General features: G+C 44.6%; 2 protein-coding genes across 2 annotated transcripts in view; one reads left to right on the forward strand and one right to left on the reverse strand.

The window, feature by feature from the left end:
- The window catches only part of si:dkey-40c11.2 (drebrin-like protein B), a 61759-nt gene extending 38748 nt beyond the window's left edge, over positions 1 to 23011 (forward strand). Inside the window, exons 5-16 of the mRNA XM_014172445.2 lie at positions 12835 to 12969; positions 13250 to 13327; positions 13718 to 13869; positions 14044 to 14098; positions 14195 to 14269; positions 16375 to 16483; positions 16660 to 17172; positions 17285 to 17566; positions 21146 to 21244; positions 21507 to 21631; positions 21982 to 22015; positions 22116 to 23011. Coding sequence (XP_014027920.1) covers positions 12835 to 12969; positions 13250 to 13327; positions 13718 to 13869; positions 14044 to 14098; positions 14195 to 14269; positions 16375 to 16483; positions 16660 to 17172; positions 17285 to 17566; positions 21146 to 21244; positions 21507 to 21631; positions 21982 to 22015; positions 22116 to 22252 — 1794 coding nt within the window. The 3' untranslated portion in view covers positions 22253 to 23011. The remainder of the gene's footprint in view (positions 1 to 12834; positions 12970 to 13249; positions 13328 to 13717; positions 13870 to 14043; positions 14099 to 14194; positions 14270 to 16374; positions 16484 to 16659; positions 17173 to 17284; positions 17567 to 21145; positions 21245 to 21506; positions 21632 to 21981; positions 22016 to 22115) is intronic.
- A 1733-nt stretch (positions 23012 to 24744) lies between these two features.
- On the reverse strand, positions 24745 to 26453 carry hspb11 (heat shock protein, alpha-crystallin-related, b11). The gene is given in 5 exon segments (NM_001146578.1): positions 24745 to 25339; positions 25450 to 25493; positions 25587 to 25655; positions 25777 to 25883; positions 26291 to 26453. Coding segments are annotated over 5 exon segments (402 nt in total). The 5' UTR covers positions 26383 to 26453; the 3' UTR covers positions 24745 to 25249.
- Positions 26454 to 26461: the final 8 nt, after the last annotated feature.

Genomic DNA, 26461 nt, shown 5'->3' on the forward strand with positions numbered 1-26461 from the left:
AAGAAAATACATTTGTCTTCCAGTCTGACAGTTCTGTGAGAAGCTACAGCACCAACTGAAACAACAAACATGACAAGATCGAGAGACTAGGATGCATAGAAGTAATGGGAACTGGGTTATTGTTGTTGTTTTTTGTCCAAAACCTTTGGAATTATTAGTCAGGATTAGAACATTGGGATGTGCTCCGACCGAGTCACAATGGCCCATGGCAGTTCTATTCTCTCTTTCTCTCTTTCTCCCTCTGCAAGTCTCAGCTAGCAACTCAGTGAAAGAGGGTGAATCACCTGCAGCGTTTGAGTGAGTTTCATATTGTATCAACAAGTCTTTTGCACAATTGCTCATTGTTGCTCAATCTAAGTGGAAAAGACCAGTATACCGTCAGGTAGACAGGTGACAGTGGAAGCAGTTGGGGTGAAAACTAAGGGGGGAAGATTTAGGAGAAGAGGGGAATGAAGGGAACGAGACAGGACAAGTATAGAGGAGGAAAGTACAGGAGAGGGTAGGGGAAGGAGTAAGAATGGGAGGATAGGAGAAGTCTATGGGTGTATGACGAGAAGTCTATGAAAGACGACAGAGGACAGGACAGGGTGTGTGAGGAGAGGTCTATGAAAGAGGACAGAGGAGAGGACAGGGTGTGTGAGGAGAGGTGTATGAAAGAGGACAGAGGACAGGACAGGGTGTGTGAGGAGAGGTCTATGAAAGAGGACAGAGGAGAGGACAGGATGTGTGAGGGGGGGTCTATGAAAGAGGACCGAGGAGAGGACAGGGTGTGAGGAGAGGTCTATGAAAGAGGACAGAGGAGAGGACAGGGTGTGTGAGGGGCGGTCTATGAAAGAGGACCGAGGAGAGTACAGGGTGTGTGAGGAGAGGTCTATGAAAGAGGACCGAGGAGAGTACAGTGTGTGTGAGGAGAGGTCTATGAAAGAGGACCGAGGAGAGTACAGGGTGTGTGAGGAGAGGTCTATGAAAGACGACAGAGGAGAGGACAGGGTGTGTGAGGGGAAAGGGAAAAGAGGGGAAGAGAGAGGAGGAGGAGAGGTTGTGTATGTTAATGAGCAAGCTGGTGCCTTAGAGGAGACAGTATTAGGGAGAGGCCTTAGAGGAGACAGTATTAGGGAGAGGCCTTAGAGGAGACAGTATTAAGGAGAGGCCTTAGAGGAGACAGTATTAAGGAGAGGCCTTAGAGGAGACAGTATTAAGGAGAGGCCTTAGAGGAGACAGTATTAGGGAGAGGCCTTAGAGGAGACAGTATTAAGGAGAGGCCTTAGCGGAGACAGTATTAGGGAGAGGCCTTAGAGGAGACAGTATTAAGGAGAGGCCTTAGAGGAGACAGTATTAAGGAGAGGCCTTAGAGGAGACCGTTTTAGGGAGAGGCCTTAGCGGAGACAGTATTAGGGAGAGGCCTTAGAGGAGACAGTATTAAGGAGAGGCCTTAGAGGAGACAGTATTAAGGAGAGGCCTTAGAGGAGACAGTATTAGGGAGAGGCCTTAGCGGAGACAGTATTAAGGAGAGGCCTTAGAGGAGACAGTATTAGGGAGAGGCCTTAGAGGAGACCGTTTTAGGGAGAGGCCTTAGCGGAGACAGTATTAGGGAGAGGCCTTAGAGGAGACAGTATTAGGGAGAGGCCTTAGAGGAGACAGTATTAGGGAGAGGCCTTAGAGGAGACAGTATTAGGGAGAGGCCTTAGAGGAGACAGTATTAGGGAGAGGCCTTAGAGGAGACAGTATTAGGGAGAGGCCTTAGAGGAGACAGTATTAGGGAGAGGCCTTAGAGGAGACAGTATTAGGGAGAGGCCTTAGAGGAGACAGTATTAAGGAGAGGCCTTAGAGGAGACAGTATTAGGGAGAGGCCTTAGAGGAGACAGTATTAGGGAGAGGCCTTAGAGGAGACAGTATTAGGGAGAGGCCTTAGAGGAGACAGTATTAGGGAGAGGCCTTAGAGGAGACAGTATTAGGGAGAGGCCTTAGAGGAGACAGTATTAGGGAGAGGCCTTAGAGGAGACAGTATTAGGGAGAGGCCTTAGAGGAGACGGTATTAGGGAGAGGCCTTAGAGGAGACGGTATTAGGGAGAGGCCTTAGAGGAGACGGTATTTGGGAGAGGCCTTAGAGGAGACAGTATTAGGGAGAGGCCTTAGAGGAGACAGTATTAGGGAGAGGCCTTAGAGGAGACAGTATTAGGGAGAGGCCTTAGAGGAGACAGTATTAAGGGAGAGGCCTTAGAGGAGACCGTATTAGGGAGAGGCCTTAGAGGAGACAGTATTAGGGAGAGGCCTTAGAGGAGACAGTATTAGGGAGAGGCCTTAGCGGAGACAGTATTAGGGAGAGGCCTTAGAGGAGACCGTATTAGGGAGAGGCCTTAGAGGAGACAGTATTAGGGAGAGGCCTTAGAGGAGACAGTATTAGGGAGAGGCCTTAGCGGAGACGGTATTAGGGAGAGGCCTTAGAGGAGACAGTATTAGGGAGAGGCCTTAGAGGAGACGGTATTAAGGAGAGGCCTTAGAGGAGACGGTATTAGGGAGAGGCCTTAGAGGAGACGGTATTAGGGAGAGGCCTTAGAGGAGACGGTATTAGGGAGAGGCCTTAGAGGAGACGGTATTAGGGAGAGGCCTTAGAGGAGACAGTATTAGGGAGAGGCCTTAGAGGAGACAGTATTAGGGAGAGGCCTTAGAGGAGACGGTATTAGGGAGAGGCCTTAGAGGAGACAGTATTAAGGAGAGGCCTTAGAGGAGACCGTTTTAGGGAGAGGCCTTAGAGGAGACAGTATTAAGGAGAGGCCTTAGAGGAGACAGTATTAGGGAGAGGCCTTAGCGGAGACAGTATTAAGGAGAGGCCTTAGAGGAGACCGTTTTAGGGAGAGGCCTTAGAGGAGACAGTATTAAGGAGAGGCCTTAGAGGAGACAGTATTAGGGAGAGGCCTTAGAGGAGACAGTATTAGGGAGAGGCCTTAGAGGAGACAGTATTAGGGAGAGGCCTTAGAGGAGACGGTATTAAGGAGAGGCCTTAGAGGAGACGGTATTAGGGAGAGGCCTTAGAGGAGACGGTATTAGGGAGAGGCCTTAGAGGAGACGGTATTAGGGAGAGGCCTTAGAGGAGACAGTATTAGGGAGAGGCCTTAGAGGAGACAGTATTAGGGAGAGGCCTTAGAGGAGACAGTATTAGGGAGAGGCCTTAGAGGAGACGGTATTAGGGAGAGGCCTTAGAGGAGACAGTATTAGGGAGAGGCCTTAGCGGAGACAGTATTAGGGAGAGGCCTTAGAGGAGACAGTATTAGGGAGAGGCCTTAGAGGAGACAGTATTAGGGAGAGGCCTTAGAGGAGACAGTATTAGGGAGAGGCCTTAGAGGAGACAGTATTAGGGAGAGGCCTTAGAGGAGACGGTATTAGGGAGAGGCCTTAGAGGAGACGGTATTAGGGAGAGGCCTTAGCGGAGACAGTATTAGGGAGAGGCCTTAGAGGAGACAGTATTAGGGAGAGGCCTTAGAGGAGACAGTATTAGGGAGAGGCCTTAGAGGAGACAGTATTAGGGAGAGGCCTTAGAGGAGACAGTATTAGGGAGAGGCCTTAGAGGAGACAGTATTAGGGAGAGGCCTTAGAGGAGACGGTATTAAGGAGAGGCCTTAGAGGAGACGGTATTAGGGAGAGGCCTTAGAGGAGACGGTATTAAGGAGAGGCCTTAGAGGAGACGGTATTAGGGAGAGGCCTTAGCGGAGACAGTATTAAGGAGAGGCCTTAGAGGAGACAGTATTAAGGAGAGGCCTTAGAGGAGACCGTTTTAGGGAGAGGCCTTAGAGGAGACAGTATTAAGGAGAGGCCTTAGAGGAGACAGTATTAGGGAGAGGCCTTAGCGGAGACAGTATTAAGGAGAGGCCTTAGCGGAGACCGTTTTAGGGAGAGGCCTTAGAGGAGACAGTATTAAGGAGAGGCCTTAGAGGAGACAGTATTAGGGAGAGGCCTTAGCGGAGACAGTATTAGGGAGAGGCCTTAGAGGAGACAGTATTAGGGAGAGGCCTTAGAGGAGACGGTATTAGGGAGAGGCCTTAGAGGAGACGGTATTAGGGAGAGGCCTTAGAGGAGACGGTATTAGGGAGAGGCCTTAGAGGAGACGGTATTAGGGAGAGGCCTTAGAGGAGACGGTATTAGGGAGAGGCCTTAGAGGAGACAGTATTAGGGAGAGGCCTTAGAGGAGACGGTATTAGGGAGAGGCCTTAGAGGAGACAGTATTAGGGAGAGGCCTTAGAGGAGACAGTATTAGGGAGAGGCCTTAGAGGAGACAGTATTAGGGAGAGGCCTTAGAGGAGACAGTATTAGGGAGAGGCCTTAGAGGAGACAGTATTAGGGAGAGGCCTTAGAGGAGACAGTATTAGGGAGAGGCCTTAGAGGAGACGGTATTAGGGAGAGGCCTTAGAGGAGACGGTATTAAGGAGAGGCCTTAGAGGAGACGGTATTAGGGAGAGGCCTTAGAGGAGACGGTATTAAGGAGAGGCCTTAGAGGAGACAGTATTAGGGAGAGGCCTTAGCGGAGACAGTATTAAGGAGAGGCCTTAGAGGAGACAGTATTAAGGAGAGGCCTTAGAGGAGACCGTTTTAGGGAGAGGCCTTAGAGGAGACAGTATTAAGGAGAGGCCTTAGAGGAGACAGTATTAGGGAGAGGCCTTAGCGGAGACAGTATTAAGGAGAGGCCTTAGAGGAGACCGTTTTAGGGAGAGGCCTTAGAGGAGACAGTATTAAGGAGAGGCCTTAGAGGAGACAGTATTAGGGAGAGGCCTTAGCGGAGACAGTATTAGGGAGAGGCCTTAGCGGAGACAGTATTAGGGAGAGGCCTTAGAGGAGACGGTATTAAGGAGAGGCCTTAGAGGAGACGGTATTAGGGAGAGGCCTTAGAGGAGACGGTATTAGGGAGAGGCCTTAGAGGAGACGGTATTAGGGAGAGGCCTTAGAGGAGACAGTATTAGGGAGAGGCCTTAGAGGAGACAGTATTAAGGAGAGGCCTTAGAGGAGACGGTATTAGGGAGAGGCCTTAGAGGAGACAGTATTAGGGAGAGGCCTTAGAGGAGACAGTATTAGGGAGAGGCCTTAGCGGAGACAGTATTAGGGAGAGGCCTTAGAGGAGACAGTATTAGGGAGAGGCCTTAGAGGAGACAGTATTAGGGAGAGGCCTTAGAGGAGACAGTATTAAGGAGAGGCCTTAGAGGAGACCGTTTTAGGGAGAGGCCTTAGAGGAGACCGTTTTAGGGAGAGGCCTTAGAGGAGACCGTTTTAGGGAGAGGCCTTAGAGGAGACCGTTTTAGGGAGAGGCCTTAGAGGAGACAGTATTAGGGAGAGGCCTTAGAGGAGACCGTTTTAGGGAGAGGCCTTAGCGGAGACCGTATTAGGGAGAGGCCTTAGAGGAGACAGTATTAGGGAGAGGCCTTAGCGGAGACAGTATTAGGGAGAGGCCTTAGAGGAGACAGTATTAAGGAGAGGCCTTAGAGGAGACCGTTTTAGGGAGAGGCCTTAGAGGAGACCGTATTAGGGAGAGGCCTTAGAGGAGACGGTTTTAGGGAGAGGCCTTAGAGGAGACCGTTTTAGGGAGAGGCCTTAGCGGAGACCGTTTTAGGGAGAGGCCTTAGAGGAGACGGTATTAGGGAGAGGCCTTAGAGGAGACAGTATTAGGGAGAGGCCTTAGAGGAGACGGTATTAGGGAGAGGCCTTAGAGGAGACAGTATTAGGGAGAGGCCTTAGAGGAGACCGTTTTAGGGAGAGGCCTTAGAGGAGACAGTATTAGGGAGAGGCCTTAGAGGAGACCGTTTTAGGGAGAGGCCTTAGAGGAGACCGTTTTAGGGAGAGGCCTTAGAGGAGACAGTATTAAGGAGAGGCCTTAGCGGAGACAGTATTAGGGAGAGGCCTTAGAGGAGACAGTATTAAGGAGAGGCCTTAGAGGAGACCGTTTTAGGGAGAGGCCTTAGAGGAGACCGTTTTAGGGAGAGGCCTTAGAGGAGACAGTATTAGGGAGAGGCCTTAGAGGAGACAGTATTAGGGAGAGGCCTTAGAGGAGACAGTATTAGGGAGAGGCCTTAGAGGAGACAGTATTAGGGAGAGGCCTTAGAGGAGACCGTTTTAGGGAGAGGCCTTAGCGGAGACAGTATTAGGGAGAGGCCTTAGCGGAGACAGTATTAGGGAGAGGCCTTAGAGGAGACAGTATTAGGGAGAGGCCTTAGAGGAGACAGTATTAGGGAGAGGCCTTAGAGGAGACGGTATTAGGGAGAGGCCTTAGAGGAGACAGTATTAAGGAGAGGCCTTAGAGGAGACAGTATTAGGGAGAGGCCTTAGAGGAGACCGTTTTAGGGAGAGGCCTTAGAGGAGACGGTATTAGGGAGAGGCCTTAGAGGAGACCGTTTTAGGGAGAGGCCTTAGAGGAGACAGTATTAGGGAGAGGCCTTAGAGGAGACCGTTTTAGGGAGAGGCCTTAGAGGAGACAGTATTAAGGAGAGGCCTTAGAGGAGACCGTTTTAGGGAGAGGCCTTAGAGGAGACCGTTTTAGGGAGAGGCCTTAGAGGAGACAGTATTAAGGAGAGGCCTTAGCGGAGACAGTATTAGGGAGAGGCCTTAGAGGAGACAGTATTAAGGAGAGGCCTTAGAGGAGACCGTTTTAGGGAGAGGCCTTAGAGGAGACCGTTTTCGGGAGAGGCCTTAGAGGAGACAGTATTAGGGAGAGGCCTTAGAGGAGACAGTATTAAGGAGAGGCCTTAGAGGAGACAGTATTAAGGAGAGGCCTTAGAGGAGACAGTATTAGGGAGAGGCCTTAGAGGAGACAGTATTAGGGAGAGGCCTTAGCGGAGACCGTTTTAGGGAGAGGCCTTAGCGGAGACAGTATTAGGGAGAGGCCTTAGAGGAGACAGTATTAGGGAGAGGCCTTAGAGGAGACAGTATTAGGGAGAGGCCTTAGAGGAGACGGTATTAGGGAGAGGCCTTAGAGGAGACAGTATTAAGGAGAGGCCTTAGAGGAGACAGTATTAGGGAGAGGCCTTAGAGGAGACCGTTTTAGGGAGAGGCCTTAGAGGAGACGGTATTAGGGAGAGGCCTTAGAGGAGACGGTATTAGGGAGAGGCCTTAGAGGAGACCGTTTTAGGGAGAGGCCTTAGAGGAGACAGTATTAGGGAGAGGCCTTAGAGGAGACCGTTTTAGGGAGAGGCCTATCATCTGAAACATAATGACACACAGAGAGACCGTTAGGAGAGGCAGAGGAGATCATTTACACCCTCTTCACCACAACGCCCTCCTTCCTCCCTCAGGGGAACCTCACACTGCTTGGGAGAAGAGAGGGAGGGACGGAGGGAGAAATGAGGAAGGGCGGGAAGGAAGGAGGGAGGGAGTGCAACTGTGTGAGTGGGCCTATTAAGATATTTGCGCGTGATTAACAGATTTCAGTTCATTACAATAGCTCCCAACTTGGGCCAATCATTTTAATTTTGTAAATGCCGCATCATTCACCCAAGTTTTGTCAAAATCGGGCCAGTGCTGTCTGAGAATTTGCATGTGACTAACGAACGGACAGAGTCAGATCCAGAGTGTGTGGGGGACAATAAATTTAGTGACACAAGGAATAAATACACAGTGAATAACGAATAAAGATTATGAGTAAAGATAACATGGCTATATACAGGAAGCACAGGTACCGAGTCGATGTGCAGGGCTACGGGGAAGTTGAGGTATGTACAGTGGCAAGAAAAAGTATGTGAACCCTTTGGAATTACCTGGATTTCTGCATAAATTGGTCATAAAATTTGGTCTGATCTTCATCTAAGTCACAACAATAGACAAACATGGTCTGTTTAAACTAATAACACACAAACAATTATGTTTCATGTCTTTATTGAACACAGCGTGTAAACATTCACAGTGCAGGGTGGGAAAAGTATGTGAACCCTTGGATTTAATAACTGGTTGACCCTTCTTTGGAGGTAATAACCTCAACCAAACGTTTTCTGTAGTTGTGGGTCCGACCTTCACAACGGAATTTTGGACCATTCCTCTTTACAAAAGTGTTTCAGTTCAGCAATATTCTTGGGATGTCTGGTGTGAACTGCTCTCTTGAGGTCATACCACAGCATCTCAAATCGGGTTGAGGTCAGGACTCTGACTGGGCCACTCCAGAAGGCGTATTTTGTTCTGTTGAAGCCATTCTGTTGTTGATTTACTTCTGTGTTTTGGGTCGTTGTCCTGTTGCATCACCCAATTTCTGTTGAGCTTCAATTGGCAGACAGATAGCCTTACATTCTCCTGCAAAATGTCTTGATAAACTTGGGAAATAGTTTTTCCGCCAATGATAGCAAGCTGTCCAGGTCCTGAGGCAGCAAAGCAGCTCCAAACCATGATGCTCCCTTCACCATACTTTACAGTTGGTATGAGGTTTTGATGTTGGTGTGCTGGGCCTTTTTTTCTCCACACATAGTGTTGTGTGTTCCTTCCAAACAACTCAACTTTAGTTTAATCTGTCCACAGAATATTTTGCCAGTAGCGCTGTGGAACATCCAGGTGCACTTTTGCAAACTTCAGACGTGCAGCAATGGGGTTTTTTGGACAGCAGTGGCTTCTTCCGTGGTGTCCTCCCATGAACACCATTCTTGTTTAGTGTTTAACGTATCGTAGACTCGTCAACAGAGATGTTAGCGTGTTCCAGAGATTTCTGTAAGTCTTTAGCTGACACTCTAGGATTCTTCTTAACCTCATTGAGCATTCTGCGCTGTGCTTTTGCAGTCATCTTTCCCTTACGGCCACTCTTAGGGAGAGTAGCAACAGTGCTGGACTTTCTCCATTTATAGACAATTTGTCTTACCGTGGACTGATGAACATCAAGGCTTTTAGAGATACCTTTTGTAACCCTTTCCAGCTTTATGCAAGTCAACAATTCTTAATCTTAGGTCTTCTGAGATCTCTTTTGTTTGAGGCATGGTTCACATCAGGCAATGCTTCTTATGAATAGCAAACAAAAATGTTGTGAGTGTTTTTTATAGGGCAAGGCAGCACTAACCAACATCTCCAATCTCGTCTCATTGATTGGACTCCAGGTTAGCCTAGGGGTTCAAGTCATTAGCCTAGGGGTTCACATAGTTATTCCAACCGAACTGTGAATGTTTAAATTATGTATTCAATATAGACAAATACAATAATTTGTGTGTTATTAGTTTAAGCACACTGTGTTTGTCTATTGTTGTAACATTGATCAGATAAAATTTGATGACCAATTTATGCAGAAATCCAGGTAATTCCAAAGGGTTCATATACTTTTTCTTGCCACTGTACATATAGGTAGGGGTAAAGTGGGTAAGCAACAGGATAGATTATTGACATTAGCGGCAGTGTGTGTGGCGTCAGTATGCGTGTGTGTGTGTGGGTGGGTGGGTAGAGTCCAGTATGTGTGCATAGATTCAGTGCAATAGAGTTCAGACTGTGACAGTGAAATGCTTACTTACGGGCCCTTCCCAACAATGCAGAGAGAAAGAAAATAGAAAAGTAAAACACGTAAAAATAATAGATGCACAATGAGTATTGATAACTTGGCTATAAACAAGGGGTACCAGTACCTAGTCGATGTGAAGGGGTACGAGGTAGTTGAGGTAGATATGTACATACTGTATAACTATGAATAAAGTGACAGATAGATAGTAAACAGTAGCAGAGAGAACAGTCTATAACTTAGATGGCTGGAGTCTTTGACAATTTTTAGGGCCTTCGTCTGACCCCGCTTGGTATAGAGGTCCTGGATGGCAGGGAGCTCCCCCCCAGTGATGTACTGGGCCGTCCGCACTACCCTCTAGCGCCTTGCGGTCGGATGCCAAGCAGTTGCCATAGCAAGTGGTGATGCAGCCAGTCAAGATGCTCTCAATGGTGCAGCTGTATAACTTTTTGAGGATGTGAGGACCCATGCCAAATCTTTTCAGTCTCCTGAGGGGTAAGAGGTGTTGTCGTGCCATCTTCACGACTGTGTTGGTGTGTTTGATGTGGACACTGAGGAACTTGAAGCTCTCGACCCGCTCCACTACAGCCCTGTCGATGTGAATGTGGCGTGCTCGGCCCTCCGTTTCCTGTAGTCCACAATCAGCTCCTTTGTCTTGCAGACGTTGAGGGAGAGGTTGTTGTCCTGGCACCACACGGCCAGGTCTCTGAGCTCCTCCCTATAGGCTATCTCATTATCGTCTGTGATCAGGCCTACCACCCTGTGTCGTCGGCAAACTTAATGATGATGTCGGAGTCTTGTGCGGCCACACAGTCGTGGGTGAACAGGGAGTACAGGAGGGACCAAAGCACACACCCCTGAGGGGCCCCAGTGTTGAGGGTCACCGTGGCAGATGTGTTGTTGCCTACCCTCTCAACCTGGGGACATATTGTCAGGAAGTCCAGGATCCAGTTGCAGAGGGAGGTGTTCAGTTGCAGGGTCCTTAGCTTAATGCGCTATGAGGGCACTATGGTGTTAAACGCTGAGCTGTAACAGCATTCTCATGTAGGTGTTCCTTTTGTCCGTGGGAAAGGGCAGTGTAGAGTGCAATAGAGATTGCATCATCTGTGGATCTGTTGGGGCGGTATGCGAGTTGGCGTGGGTCCAGGGTTTCTGGGATGATGGTTTTGAAGTGAGCCATGACCAGCCTTTCAAAGCATTTCATGGCTACAGATGTGAGTGCTACGGGGCGATAATCATTTAGGTTACCTTGGCGTTCTTGGGCACGGGGACTATGGTGGTCTGCTTGAAAGAAGTTGGTATTACAGACTGGGTCAGAAAGAGGTTGAAAATGTCAGTGAAGACACTTGCCAGCTGGTCAGCATTTTAACCTGTTTAAAGGTCTTACTCACATCGGCTACGGAGAGTATGATCACAGAGTCGTCCGGAACAGCTGGTGCCTCGAGCATGGTTCAGTGTTGCTTGCCTCAAAGAGAGCATAGAAGGCATTTAGCATGTCTAGTAGGCTTGGGCAACTCGCGGCTGCGTTTCCTTTTCTATTCCGTGATAGTTTGCAAGCCCTGCCACATGCAACAAGCAACAGAATTTGATCTTAGTCCTGTATTGAAGCTTTGCCTGTTTGATGGTTCGTCGGAGGGCGTAGTGTGATTTCTTATAAGCATCCGGGTTAGTGTCCCACTCCTTGAAAGCGGTAGCTCTAGCCTTTAGCTCAGTGTGGGAGTTGCCTGTAATCCATGGCTTCTGGTTGGGATATGTACGTACGGTCACTGTGGGGACGACGTCGTCGATGCACTTATTAATGAAGCCGGTGACTGATGTGGTAAACCCCTCAATGCCATCAAATGAGTCCCGGAACATATTCCAGACTGTGCTAGTGAAACAATCCTGTAGTTTAGCATCCGCTTCAGCAGACCACTTCTGTATTGCGCGTGTCACTGGTACTTTTGAGGTTTTGCTTGTATTAAAATGCATTAATCACCGGCCACTAGGAGCGCCGTCTCTGAATGAACATCTTCTTGTTTGTTTATGACCCTATACAGCTCGTTGAGTGTAGTCTTAGTGCCAGCATCGGTTTGTGGTGGTAAATAAACAGCTACGAAAAATATGGATGAAAACTCTCTTGGTATATAGTATGGTTTACAGCTTATCATGAGGTATTCTAACTCAGGCGAGCAGAACCTTGAAACTTCCTTAATATTAGAGATCGCGCACCAGCTGTTGTTAACAAAGAGACACACACCACCTCCTTGAGGTTACCGTTCTGTCCTGCCGATTCATATAAAAACCAGCTAGAATATTATCCATGTCCTTCTTCAGCCAAGTTTTCTGAAAAACATAGGATCTTAGTTCTTCAGGTCCCGTTCATAGGATAGTCTCGATCGAAGCTCATCCAGTTTGTTCCCCAGTGGTTGTACATTCACCAATAGAAAAGAGGGTAGAGGCGGATGATTTACTCGCCTCCGTTGTTTCATCAGGGGGCACCCGCACGTCAACCTCTATATCGCCATCTCTTTCTGGTCCGGGTTGGTCATTCGTCATTGTTGAATCTCTGCATGCTATCTGCTCTTTCCACTTTCCCCTCACCTAATATGCAACAACTGTTTTACTTTCCTTGTGTTTTCTGTGAATTCTCCCTTCCTCCCCCCTACACACACACACTCTCCCGTTTCTACACCTCTCTCTTCCCTCTCCCCTCTCCATCTCTTCCGAACTGATACGTTTTGTCCTGTCTTCTCTAGTGTAAGCCAGAGACTAGTTTTGTTCTCTGTCTGTCCTCATCGCTAAAGCTGTTACACAACTAAGTCCACAGCCAAGAGGAAACCACTGGAGGGAAAAGCTTTCAAAGAACTACGTGTGTGTGTGTGTGTGTGTGTGTGTGTGTGTGTGTGTGTGTGTGTGTGTGTGTGTGTGTGTGTGTGTGTGTACACATATGTTTTCAGGGGGTAAATGAAAAAGGTGGAAAAATATCCCTTTCTCTCATTTGGAATGCCGGAGCAGAATTGTATCTGAGCGATGAGGTTTCACACATTTTGATACTGTAGCAATAAAAATTACACTCTTTCTTCCAGAAAGTTCAGGAAAGGTTCAAGTGACATCATGCAAAGTGTCTGTGGCACAGTTGTAGTGTGCAGCCAATTTACAGCTGAAGGTTGTCCTCGCTTGGAATGTCAAACAATGTTCAGGACTGCAACTTGATTCCCTTCAATAATCTTTCATGCCCACATGTTTCAGAACAAGCTTGTTCATCAGAGCACTGTCTGGGGCAGAGAGGAACATGCAGCAACCAACCTGTCACTAGTGCATTATAGACTTCACATCAGATGCCTGTGTAGCAGCTCCCCATTGTAGTCTCTCTCTCTCTCTCTCTCGCTCTCTCTCTCTCTCTCTCTCTCTCTCAGGAGGCCTATGTGTTTATCAGTGCTGAGAGTAAGGAGGATGTGACAGAGGAGAAGATAGGTGCTGAGCTCAATAAAGTCCGCTCCCCGACAGAGCACGTCAGAAGAAGCAGTCGGTCCAAGGACAAGGAGACAGTGGTGAGTGGTCCCCTTGCAATACCATCTCTATCCACAAGAGGGGGCGCTAACACCTGGGCACATCCTGGAACTGTGCTTTTATATTGAGGGTGCCACACATTCAGATTCTCTCCGTTTTAATCTCTTGTCATAAATTGTACTTTCTGTGTACTTACTGTATGTTTTTTCATTTTTTTCAATCACGAGTTAAAAACAATCAAGGCTCCTTGTCAATAGTTCATACAGTGTTGTTCTCCATTAACACTCTCTTTCCTCTGCGTCTGTATCTCTCTGTTGACAGGGCACTAACTACAGGAAGACTAATGCTGCCATGGAGATGAGACGCGCCAACAGAGACTCCTTCTGGGCACGTGCAGAGGTAGTTTACACAGGCACACAGTCACAGTTACCCTCGGTAGCCTAGTGGTTAGAGAGTTGGGCCAGTAACCGAAAAGTTGCTAGTTTGAATCCCCGAGCTGACAAGGTAAAAATATGTTGTTCTGCCCCTGAACAAGGCAGTTAACCCACTGTTCCTAGGCCGTCATTGAAAATAAGAGTTTGTTCTTAACTGACTTGCCTAGTTAAATAAAGGTAAAAAAACAACAACAAAAAACAGTTACCCTCATAGCTAAGACAGGTTTTCTAGTAATCCATCAATGTAACAGACTTAGTATTTACCTTCAATGTTCACATCACTTCACATCTTTAACGTTCACATTATAAACTGTTATTAAGTCTTCATCTATTGTGTTCCATCTCTCTCTCTCAGCGTGAGGAGGAACGGAGGAAGGAAGAGGAGAGGAAGCGTGCGGTGGAGGACAGACGACGTTGGGAGAAAGAGAGAGTTTTGAAGGAACAGAAAGAGGCTGACGAGAGGGAGAGGAAGATGAACGAGAAACTACAGATGATCGAAGAGCAGAGGTCAGGACTAGGACACACACACACACACACACACACACACACACACACTCAAGACTCAAACGATCTCTGACTCAAGGGTATCCTCTTGTGGCCATGTCAGGTATTGAATGTGTCGTCATAATTGGAAAGGCTACCTAAGGCCTATAAGGTCTCTGACATCTCTGTATCTCTCAGGAGAATGCAGGTCCAGCTGGAGGCAGAAGTGAGGAAACAGGAGAAATCTAGATGGGTGAGAGAAAGAACCAATTAGTGAGGAAGTTATTGGGCTACTGAAGTGTGTCTGAACTTGTGTGTCTGAACTCTGACCTCTGTTGGGGTGTGGCAGGAGCTGCAGGAGAGAGAGCATGAGGAGGACATGAGATCTCGCTTCAGACGCAGCGAGTCCATTGAGAAAGCAGCAGTGAGTCTCTCTTACTGACCTCTCTTCTCCATATAAACTCCCGTCCTACTCTTCCCTAAACATACTAGTTCCTTACCTGTTGTACCTCTCGCATACTGTGTGTATCCCAATTAGAGGTCGACCGATTATGATTTTTCAACGCCAATACCGATAGCAATTAATGGAGGACCAAAAAAAGACGATACCGATTAATCGGACGATTTTTATATGTATATTTATAATAATGACAATTACAACAATACTGAATGAACAATGAACACTTTCATTTTAACTTAATATAATACATAAATAAAATCAATTTAGTCTCAAATAAATAATGAAACATGTTCAATTTGGTTTAAATAATGCAAAACACAGTATTGGAGAAGAAAGTAAAAGTGCAATATGTGCCATGTAAGAAAGCTAACGTTTAAGTTCCTTGCTCAGAACATGAGAACATATGAAAGCTGGTGGTTCCTTTTAACATGAGTCTTCAATATTCCCAGGTAACAAGTTTTAGGTTGTAGTTATTATAGGACTATTTCTCTCTATATCATTTATATTTCATATACCTTTGACTATTGGATGTTCTAATAGGTACTTTAGTATTGCCAGCCTAATTTCAGGAGTTGATAGGCTTGAAGTCATAAAAAGCGCAATGCTTGAAGCACAGCGAAGAGCTGCTGGCAAATGCAGGAAAGTGCTGTTTGAATGAATGCTTACGAGCCTGCTGCTGCTGCCTACCACCGCTCAGTCAGACTGCTTTATCAAATCATAAACTCAATTATAATATAATAACACACAGAAATACGAGCCTTAGGTCATTAATATGGTCAAATCCGGAAACTATCATTTCGAAAACAAAACTTTGTTCTTTCAGTGAAATACGAAACCATTTTGTATTTTATCTAACGGGTGGCATCCATAAGTCAAATATTGCTGTTACATTGCACAATGTTATATCATAATTATGTAAAATTCTGGCAAATTAGTTCGCAACTGGCCAGGCGGCCCAAACTGTTGCATATACCCTGACTCTGCGTGCAATGAACGCAAGAGAAGTGACACAATTTGCCTAGTTAATATTGCCTGCTAACATGAATTTCTTTGACCTAAATATGCAGGTTTAAAAATATATACTTCTGTGTATTGATTTTAAGAAAGGCATTGATGTTTATGGTTAGGTACAGTCGTGCAACGATTGTGCTTTTTTCGCAAATGCGCTTTTGTTAAATCATCCCCCGTTTGGCGAAGTCGGCTGTCTTTGTTAGGAAGAAATAGTCTTCACACAGTTCGCAACGAGCCAGGCGGCCCAAACTGCTGCATATACCCTGACTCTGCTTGCACTGAACGCAAGAGAAGTGACACAATAGTTAAAAGAAATTCATGTTAGCAGGCAATATTAACTAAATATGCAGGTTTAAAAATATATACTTGTGTATTGATTTTAAGAACGGGGTTAATGTTTATGGTTAGGTACACATTGGTGCAACGACAGGGCTTTTTTCGCGAATGCGCTTGTTAAATCACCCGTTTGGCGAAGTAGGCTGTGATTCAATGATACATTAACAGGCACCGCATCGATTATATGCAACGCAGGACAAGCTAGATAAACTAGTAATATCATCAACCATGTGTAGTTAACTAGTGATTATGTTAAGATTGTTTTTTTATAAGATACATTTAATGATAGCTAGCACCTTACCTTGGCTCCTTGCTGCACTCGCATAACAGGTAGTCAGCCTGCCACGCAGTCTCCTCGTGGAGTGCAATGTAATCGGCCATAATCGGTGTCCAAAAAGGCTGATTACCGATTGTTATGAAAACTTGAAATCGGCCCTAATTAATCGTCCATTCCGATTTAATTGGTCGATCTCTAATCCCAATGCTCTGAAATGGCTTCCTCTCATAGTCTGCTGTCCTTCATCTGCACAGATCTGAAAACACAGGATAGGTCAAAGGAATATGGCCTTTTATAGGAACCTGTCTGCTTCTGTCAAGCCAGCGCAGATGAAGGAAAGGAATGGAGAGGAAGGAGTAGAGGAGGCAGCTCTAGACTATTGAGACCTGTAGTTTCCTTTACATCGTTCAGTAAAGCATGGTGTGATTCCTCCTCCTACCTGTAGGAGGCAGCAATGCTGGTATCACAGCGCTCCATGAACCCCAGAGAGTTCTTCAGACAGCTGTCATCAGTATCATCCCATAGCCCATCCAGCCCTGGCTCCCCCCGCACAGGTAAGTCCAGTGTGTGTGTTTATAAGTGTTGACAAACCAGAAGTGGCTCTACGCAATGTGTGATTATGAAGCCAGTAACAGTCAATCATGCATGACCCTTAACAACCATTATCTGCCTGGTTGCAGTGTATTTCTTCATGTTGGTCTATCTTCCCTCCCTCTCTCTCTCCACACAGGCAAACCTCCATTAAGGCGGTACCAGCGCAGCCTGACTGACACAGCATTCAACTTTGGGAAATCGGACAGCCCCACCATCACTTCCCCCCGCAGTCCCACATTGGTCTCACCCTTCTCCCGCTTCCCAACCTCCCCCTTCCACCGCACCATGTCCCCGCCCAGCCCCATCTTCCGCCCAATCACCTCTCCCCATAGCCCTCGCGCGCCCCTGGTGTCCCCTCCGAAATCGGCCCTCCACTCTTCCCCACCTGTCTCAGCCCAGGCTACTCTCCCATCACCCAGCCCCCAGTCTCAGCTCCAAACCCAGCCCTCTGCCCTCCTAGCCTCTCCAGGCCTCCTCACCAACATGTCCCCCACCTCCCCTCTAGAGAACCAGCTCCAGGCCCAGTTCCTGCCCCACTCTCCCCAGTCCCAGCCTGAGTGCTTCCCCTGTCCCCTAGTTTCCCTGAAGCCTGTCTCAGCACCACAGCCTCCTACTGCCCCTGTGCCAGAGAGTCCACTGCAGCCAACAGGTAGTTCCCCATCATACACACAGCCTACTGTAGAATGACCATTGATGTCTGTCATACCATTATAGTGGGTTCTCAGTTTACCATTGGTAATTGGTAATTATCTCTCTTCCAGAGCAGTACACAGCTGTACAAGTTGTACTGGTGGAGGAAGAGGAAGATGAAGACCAGGCAGAGCCAGAGCCCAGCATTGAGAATACAGAGCCAAATCCAAATATGGAGGAGGGATGGGAGGGCTCAGCACAGGATTCAGACCCTACATCAGTGCAGGAGCCTATGGCAGAGGAAGGAGAGGAGGCAAAGGAAGCTGGACAAGAGAAGGGCCAATCCGATTACAGCCAGGTCTCTGCTGAGCCATTCCTGGTCGAGCTTTCAGAAGAGGAGCCAGCAGTAATAGGTATACTTTGTACACTACCGGTCAAAAGTTTTGGAACACCTACTCATTCAAGGTTTTTCTTTATTTTACTATTTTCTATATTGTAGAATAATAGTAAAGACATCAAAACTAGAAAACAACACATATGGAATCATGTAGAAACCAAAAAAGTGTTAAACAAATCACAATATATTTGATATTCTTCAAATAGCTACCCTTTGTCTTGATGATAGCTTTGCACACTCTTGGCATTCTCTCAACCAGCTTCACCTGGAATGGTTTTCCTTTTTATTTATTTTTAAAATCTTTTTTACCCCTTTTTCGTGGTATCCATTTGGTAGTTACAGTCTTGTCTCATCGCTGCAACTCCCGTACAGACTCGGGAGAGGTGAAGATCGAGAGCCGTGCGTCCTCTGAAACACAACCCAACCAAGTCGCACTGCTTCTTGACACAATACCCGCTTAACCCGAAAGCCAGCCACACCAATGTGTCGGAGGAAACACTGTGCACCTGCCTACCGTGTCAGCGGGTACTGCGCCCGGACCGCCACAGGAGTCGCTAGTGTGCGATGGCCAAGGACATCCCTGCCGGCCAAACCCTCCCTTAACTTCTATGGGCTACTCAACAGCCAGTGTAATCCCGTAGCGCGATATTCAAATACCTCAAAAATGCAAAAACTTCAATTTTTCAAACATATGACTATTTTACACCATTTTAAAGACAAGACTCTCGTTAATCTAACCACACTGTCCGATTTCAAAAAGCCTTTACAACGAAAGCAAAACATTAGATTATGTCAGCAGAGTACCCAGCCAGAAATAATCAGACACCCATTTTTCAAGCTAGCATATAATGTCACATAAACCCAAACAACAGCTAAATGCAGCACTAACCTTTGATGATCTTCATCAGATGACAACCCTAGGACATTATGTTATACAATACATGCATGTTTTGTTCAATCAAGTTCATATTTATATCAAAAACCAGCTTTTTACATTAGCATGTGACTAGCATGTGACTAGCATTCCCACCGAACACTGCCGGTGAATTTACTAAATTACTCACGATAAACGTTCACAAAAAGCATAACAATTATTTTAAGAATTATAGATACAGAACTCCTCTATGCACTCGATATGTCCGATTTTAAAATAGCTTTTCGGTGAAAGCACATTTTGCAATATTCTCAGTAGATAGCCCGGCATCACAGGGCTAGCTATTTAGACACCCAGCAAGTTTAGCACTCACCAAAGTCAGATTTACTATAAGAAAAATGTTATTACCTTTGCTGTTCTTCGTCAGAATGCACTCCCAGGACTTCTACTTCAATAACAAATGTTGGTTTGGTCCCAAATAATCCATAGTTATATCCAAATAGCGGCGTTTTGTTAGTGCGTTCAAGACACTATCCGAAAGGGTAAATAAGGGTGACGAGCATGGCGCATTTCGTGACAAAAAAATTCTAAATATTCCATTACCGTACTTCGAAGCATGTCAACCGCTGTTTAAAATCAATTTTTATGCCATTTTTCTCGTAAAAAAGCGATAATATTCCGACCGGGAAAGCCTGTATACGTACAAAGAGAGAGAAAATAAATACATCTCGTGCCCTCGTGCACGAGCGTGAGTCTCAGAGTACTCTGACCAGCCACTAATCAAACGCGATAATGTGTTTCAGCCAGAGGCTGCCTCGATATCATTCAGCTTTTTCCCGGGCTCTGAGAGCCTATGGGAGCCGTAGGAAGTGTCACATTACGGCAAAGATCCTCAGTCTTCAATAAAAAGAGCCAAGATGAACAACAACTTGTCAGAGAGGGCGCTTCCTGTTTGGAATCTTCTCAGGTTTTTGCCTGCCATATGAGTTCTGTTATACTCAGACACCATTCAAACAGTTTTAGAAACTTTAGGGTGTTTTCTATCCAAAGCCAATAATTATATGCATATTCTAGTTACTGGGCAGGAGTAGTAACCAGATTAAATCGGGTACGTTTTTTATCCGGCCGAGTCAATACTGCCCCCTAGCCCTAACAGGTTAACCCGGACGACGCTGGGCCAAATGTGCGCCATCTCATGAGTCTCCGGCCGGCTGCGACAGAGCCTGGACTCAAAGCCAGAATCTCTAGTGGCACTGCGCCACTCGGGAGGCCCTTGGAATGCTTTTCCAACAGTCTTGAAGGAGTTCCCACATGCACTTGTTGGCTACTTTTCCTTTACTCTGCGGTCCGATTCATCCTAAACCATTTCAATTGGGTTGAGGTCGGGTGATTGTGGAGGCCAGGTCATCTGATGCAGCACTCCATCACTCTCCTTCTTGGTCAAATAGCCCTTACACAGCCTGGAGGTGTGTTGGGTCATTGTCCTGTTGAAAAACAAAATGATAGTCCCACTAAGCCCAAACCAGATGGGATGGCGTATTGCTGCAGAATGCTGTGGTAGCCATGCTGGTTAAGTGTGCCTTGAATTCTAACAAAATCACAGACAGTGTCACCAGCAAAGCACCCCACACCATCACACCTCCTCCTCCAGGCTTTACGGTGGGAAATAAACATGGGAGATCATCCGTTCACCCACACCTCGTCTCACAAAGACACGGCGGTTGGAACCAAAAATCTCCAATTTGAACTCCAGACCAAAGGACAAATTTCTACCGGTCTAATGTCCATTACTCGTGTTTCTTGGCCCAAGCAAGTCTATTCTTATTATTGGTGTCCTTTAGTAGTGGTTCCTTTGGAGAAATTCGACCATGAAGGCCTGATTCACAGTCTCCTCTGAACAGTTGATGTTGAGATGTGTCTGTTACTTGAACTCTGTGAAGCATTTATTTGGGCTGCAATTTCTGAGGCTGGTAACTCTAATAAACGTATCCTCTGCAGTAGAGGTAACTCTGGGTCTTCCATTCCTGTGACGGTCAGTTTCATCATAGCGCTTGATGGTTTTTGCGACTGCAAAAAGTTATTTAAATGTTCCGTATTGACTGACCTTCATGTCTTAAAGTAATGATGGACTGTCGTTTCTCTTTGCTTATTTGAGCTGTTCTTGCCAAAATATGGACTTGGTATTTTACCAAATAGGGCTATCTTCTGTATACCCCACAACTGATTGGCTCAAACGCATTAAGAAGGAAAGAAATTCCACAAATTAACTTTTTACAAGGCATTTGAAATGCATTCCAGATGACTACCTCATGAAGCTAGTTGAGAGAATGCCAAGAGTGTGCAAAGCTGTCATCAAGGCAAAGAGTTGATACTTTGAAGAATATCAAATATATTGTGATTTGTTTAACACTTTTTTGGTTTCTACATGATTCCATATGTGTTATTTCATAGTTTTGTTGTCTTCACTATTATTCTACAATGTAGAAAATAGTAAAAATAAAGAAAAAACCTGAATGAGTAGGTGTTCTAAAACGTTTGACCAGTAGTGTATATTGTTTTGCGTCTTGTATAGGCCTGTCCTATTATAAAACATTTAATTAAAATAAACAGGCTAAATACAACAATTGAAAGAGAAGAAGAGTTTTATGTAATGAGAAGGTTGTGGAAAAAGTGTGTGACACATCACTGACACAATCTAACCACTGACATGTTATGTTTCAGATGCAGAGGTTATTCTTCAGCTAATCACACAAAAGGTTGTGGTCCCGTCCACCAATGGGGTGACAGAGGAGGAGGAGTTGGTGGAACACAATGGTACAGGTATGTTACCACACTCATCCAGTGAGAGGTATCTACGATAGCCTACATTACCCAATTTGCTCTGAAACTGAATGAACCCTTCATGTTAACGAGATAACATAGAATAGACATACCAGAAGCCTACATTGCAATTCCCTATCCTTTTCCAGGAATCCTCTTCCTCGTGGGCTTTTAAATCCATGAAGGCGATTGAAAAGTATACACTAGCTTAGCGTAGGGTAGGGAACCAGAATCCAACCACTGTCATGTTCCTCTTTTCCAGAACGATCCATGAGTCCACCTGAAAGGGACCAAGGTACTCCAGAGTTGGCTGTTTGTTTTGACGAAGAGGAGGAGGACTTTGTTGAAGAGAATGAGGTCCAGGAGATTTCAGAGAATGGACAAGAGGTATGGAATGTTACACAAAGTCAAGAGGTATGGAAACACACAAAGTACCCTGCCACCTGCCATCCTATTCACTACTGGGCTTCAAACCCGGTCCTGGAGACCCACATGGTGTGCAGACCTTTGTTCCAGCCCAGTATTAATAAAAAGACTTGATGATTAGTTGATAAGTTATTAAAGGTGTGTTAGTGCTGGTCTTTGGGTCTCCAGGACCAGAATTAAAAAACACTGACTCATTTAATATGAATGTCATGTCGATGACAACCAGGCGAGGGCACTGCAATGGGAAAAATAGTAAATTGTGACATTTTCCTCAGACAGGGGCCATTCATGATTGCTTTTCTCTGTTTCAGACGTGTGTAAGAGCTCTCTATGACTACCAAGCAGGTCAGTTCTCAATGTAACCATGGACACACATGCACACCTACACATACACACAGACACACACTATGAATCTCTCTGAGTGTTAGTCTTGCCTTTCTCACAGAGGATGAATCAGAGATCTCCTTTGAGCCAGGTGACATCATAACTGCGGTGGAGACCGTGGACAAGGCCTGGTGGCGAGGCTGCACTAAAGATGGACGACAGGGACTCTTTCCAGCCAATTACGTGGAGACCATCTAGACACACACATATACACACTCAGGGACTGAACACTCGTTCCCCTACAGTGAAAACACCATAGTATACTTGCTACATACATAGACTCCCTTAGCTTCCATAGACACACAATGAACAAAGTTCCCTTGGATTCCATGCTATCATCTGCCCCCATTCCAACTCGCCCGTGTTGTGGTGGAAGACCGTGTCTCCTGTTCTATCCGGTTAGACTCCTAACTGGCAGAAACACACAGTTGAAGTCCACCAAGATGTCGCCTTCGTTCCCTTCACAAGAGGGAGGACTGGGACAGAGAGGGACCACCAGACAGGATGTCTGCAGGCTCAAAATGAGTCCCTCTGCAACTACTATTTTGATGATTGTTACACTAAGCGATACTGTCTGTGTGAATGTGTCATTTCCTTGGTACATTTAAGTGTTTTCTATGTTAATTTACTGAAACGTAAGGGACTGTCTTTCTTGTTTCTGTACTGGTGGTACTGTATGTGTATATAATCTGTGTTTTATCTAAAGCTTTTTTTATCCAAGCGGAGTGGTATTCCTATTGTACATCTGATGCTAATAGATAGCATTATATTAATGTCACGTACATTTAAAATGCTACTTGTAACTGTCTTTTTGAAGTGAGAACTTTTTAAATTTAAAGGTTTGTTTCTACAAGTGTGCATGGTTTGTACTCCCTGCATTTACTTCACATTTACAAATAGTACCATTTACAAACATATAATACTCTTAAACATTAGCATATATATATATATATATATATATATATATATATATATATATAATATATATATACACACACACAATCAAGACCTGTAAAATATATATTTTACAGGTCTTGATTGTTTTTGTTATTACATTAAAAAGACATACTATTTTGAAAATATATTTCTTTATGAAAATAGCATAAACATGAAGCAGAAAGTAACTTTATATCATGCATATTATACTATTAAATAAATCTTTTTTTTTTTACTACAAATGTAAAGGTTACTTTTTAATCACTTTCAGAACTCTAGAATTAATTTTAGAACAAGAATTCTAATTTCATTGAATCCAACTGAATAATAAATCCATATGTATTTTTCCTCACAAAAAAAAGCTTTGAACCATTTTAAAGCGTAAAACACTTGTACATTGTACTTCAGCTTGAGATGGATATTTACTCTCAGCTTCATGAGAATAAATATTTTTATATTCTGAAAAAAATTATGGCTATGTACATTTTTGCAGAGTTGTTTTCTACATTAGCGTCATGTTTCTGTTTTGCATCCCTTGTTTAACACACGTAGTGGACATTTGATTATTGATCAAGTGACAACTTTAAACTTTCCTCACATGTTCAGTCTTCTCCTTTCTCTTCACTTTCATCTTTCCCTCCTCTGGTTTCATATTTACTCTCCCTCTTTAAATGACGGGTGGATAAAAAAAAGAAAATTGCTCTTATTCACGTAACATGGAGTCAGGGACAACAACCTCATACTAACAAATGTATTCTCTTTTTATATATATATATATATATAACCTCGAAGTAAAAGACTACAGTTGAAATCGGAAGTTTACATACATTTAGGTCGTAGTCATTAACTCGTTTTTCAACCACTCCACAAATTTCTTGTTAACAAACTATAGTTTTGGCATGTTGGTTAGGACATCTACTTTGTGCATGACACAAGTCATTTTTCCAACAATTGTTTACAAATGATTTCAATGTATCACAATTCCAGTTGGTCAGAAGTTTACATACACTAAATTGACTGTGCCTTTAAACAGATTGGAAAAATCCAGAAAATTATGTCATAGCTTTAGAAGCTTCTGATAGGCTAATTGACATTTGAGTCAATTGGAGGTGTACCTGTGGATGTATTTCAAGGCCTACCTTCAAACTCAGTGCGTCTTTGCTTGACATCATGGGAAAATCAAAAGAAATCAGCAAAGACCTCAGAAAACAAATTGTAGATCACCACAAATCTGGTTCATCCTTGGGAGCAATTTCCAAATGCCTGAAGGTACCACGTTCATCTGTACAAACAATAGTACGCAAGTATAAACACCCTGGGACCACGCAGCCGTCATCCCGCTCAGGAAGGAGACGCGTTGTGTCTCCTAGAGATGAACGTACTTTGGTGCGAAAAGTGAAAATCAATCCCAGAACAACAGGAAAGGACCATGTGAAGATGCTGGAGGAAACGGGTACAAAAGTATCTATATCCACAGTAAAACGAGTCCTATATCGACAAAACCTGAAAGGCCGATCAGCAAGGAAGAAGCCACTGCTCCAAAACCGCCATTAAAAAAAGCCAGACTATGGTTTGCAACTGCACATGGGGACAAAGATTGTACTTTTTGGAGAAATGTCCTCTGGTCTGATGAAACAAAAATAGAACTGTTTAGCTATAATGACCATCGTTACAGTGATGGAAAAAAGTATTTGATCCCCTGCTGATTTTGTACGTTTGCCCACTGACAAAAATGATCAGTCTATAATTTTAATGGTAGGTTTATTTGAACAGTGAGAAACAGAATAACAACAAAAAAATCCTGAAAAACATGTCAAAAATGTTATAAATTGATTTGCATTTTAATGAGGGAAATATGTCTTCTGAAAATCCATCTTTGGCCAGGCTACCTCTGCAGCACACAAATGCATGAGTTTAGAAAATCCTTAACAACTCCATCTACAGCTGGAGAACCTTTGAAGTTTGAATACTGCCTTGTTTCTACTTTACATCAACTGTCACCATATGCTTTGGATCAAATGCAACTGTTAGCAGATTACAGCAGTAGTCAGATTTATTGAACAGATTGTATTGCAATTTGGATTTGGTGAACAGGTAGAATGAAACAAACTATTAATTGTGCCTCAGGTGATGTAACATTAAATCCTGTTTCATTACAAAAAAAGTATTTAAAAAAATGACGCAATGTAAAACATATTAGATACTCAGACAAACTCCTTAATAAGTAGAGCTGTACATTATGAGAAGGTACTATATATTTCACTCTACACTGACCCTGTGTACCGAGACAAAATGGTCATATCCAGAGGTAACGATGAAGCGCAAGTGTGTTGCAGTCGTTCCATTTAGCTGTAAAGAGAAAAAAACAAGACTACTCAAAGTCATGTGTATATACAGTATATGCCATTTGCAGACACCATGTAGAACATTACGTAGATTAGAATAGGAAGTCAACTCACTGGAATATCATTTGTTTGAAGATGCCCCTCTGTGTGTTCAAATTCTGAAACAAGATGCAATGAAGATTACAATACTGCTTTGAAAGGCAGACTTCATTTGCTTTGAGGCACTGTGGAGCCGTAGTGGCTTCGCTTACCTTTTTCTGAAATAGCTTCAAAGTCAGTAGCATCATCTGAGATGCTCTTCTCAATTTTAAGAGTCTTAACTGAAAGACAACAAGAACAAAATAACGGATACATTTCAAGCAACATGATCAAACTAGTAACTAAACATACACCAATACTTAGTGTGCCATTTGATACGTTACTTTTGACCTTGTTTCATACCATTATAACAGTGCATTGTCACAAGGGCAATTTTCATAGATTCAGCGAAGCGGATTATGAACTCCTGTGGAAACATTCCAGTGGACATCCAAAATGTTTCAGTGTTCCTGAGAAGAGAGAAAGTGACTCATCAAGGTATGCACAGTGGTGATGAGTTAATGAATGGTGTGGTGTGGCGTGGGGATGCTGGCTGTGCGTTACTGACTGGTGTAACATGACATTGTAAAGCAGCAGCATGTTGGCTTTGTGTGGAAATATTGTTGGGTGTCTGTACAAGACTTAACGTTAGCTCGCTAGCTCTTCTCACGCTACCATAACTAGTAGCTTTTTAATCTTGATTTTAACAACAAAGCATGTAGCTAGCTATCAACATTACACATCATATCTGACTAGCTAGCTAGCTACTCTGACATACAGGAAGTTTAGGTTAGTTTAGCTATCTAACAACATACTAGATAGGCACAGAGGTAATAAATTATATTTTAGAAAGAGTAAATAAATAAACCCGTCTCACCCGTCAATAATGTTTTCTGGAGGATGATTCTCATCACTGGACGCAGCCAAGACAATCTGAGCACCCAAAGAACCTAAAGCAGGATCTATCATCGTATTTACACGCAAATCTAGCTAGCTAGGTAAACAAAAGTGTTAGTTCGTTCCCAAGCCAACGTGCTAACAATTTTTT

This window comes from Salmo salar, chromosome ssa24, assembly GCF_905237065.1.
Source record: "Salmo salar chromosome ssa24, Ssal_v3.1, whole genome shotgun sequence".
In the NCBI taxonomy this organism is placed as follows: domain Eukaryota; kingdom Metazoa; phylum Chordata; class Actinopteri; order Salmoniformes; family Salmonidae; genus Salmo; species Salmo salar.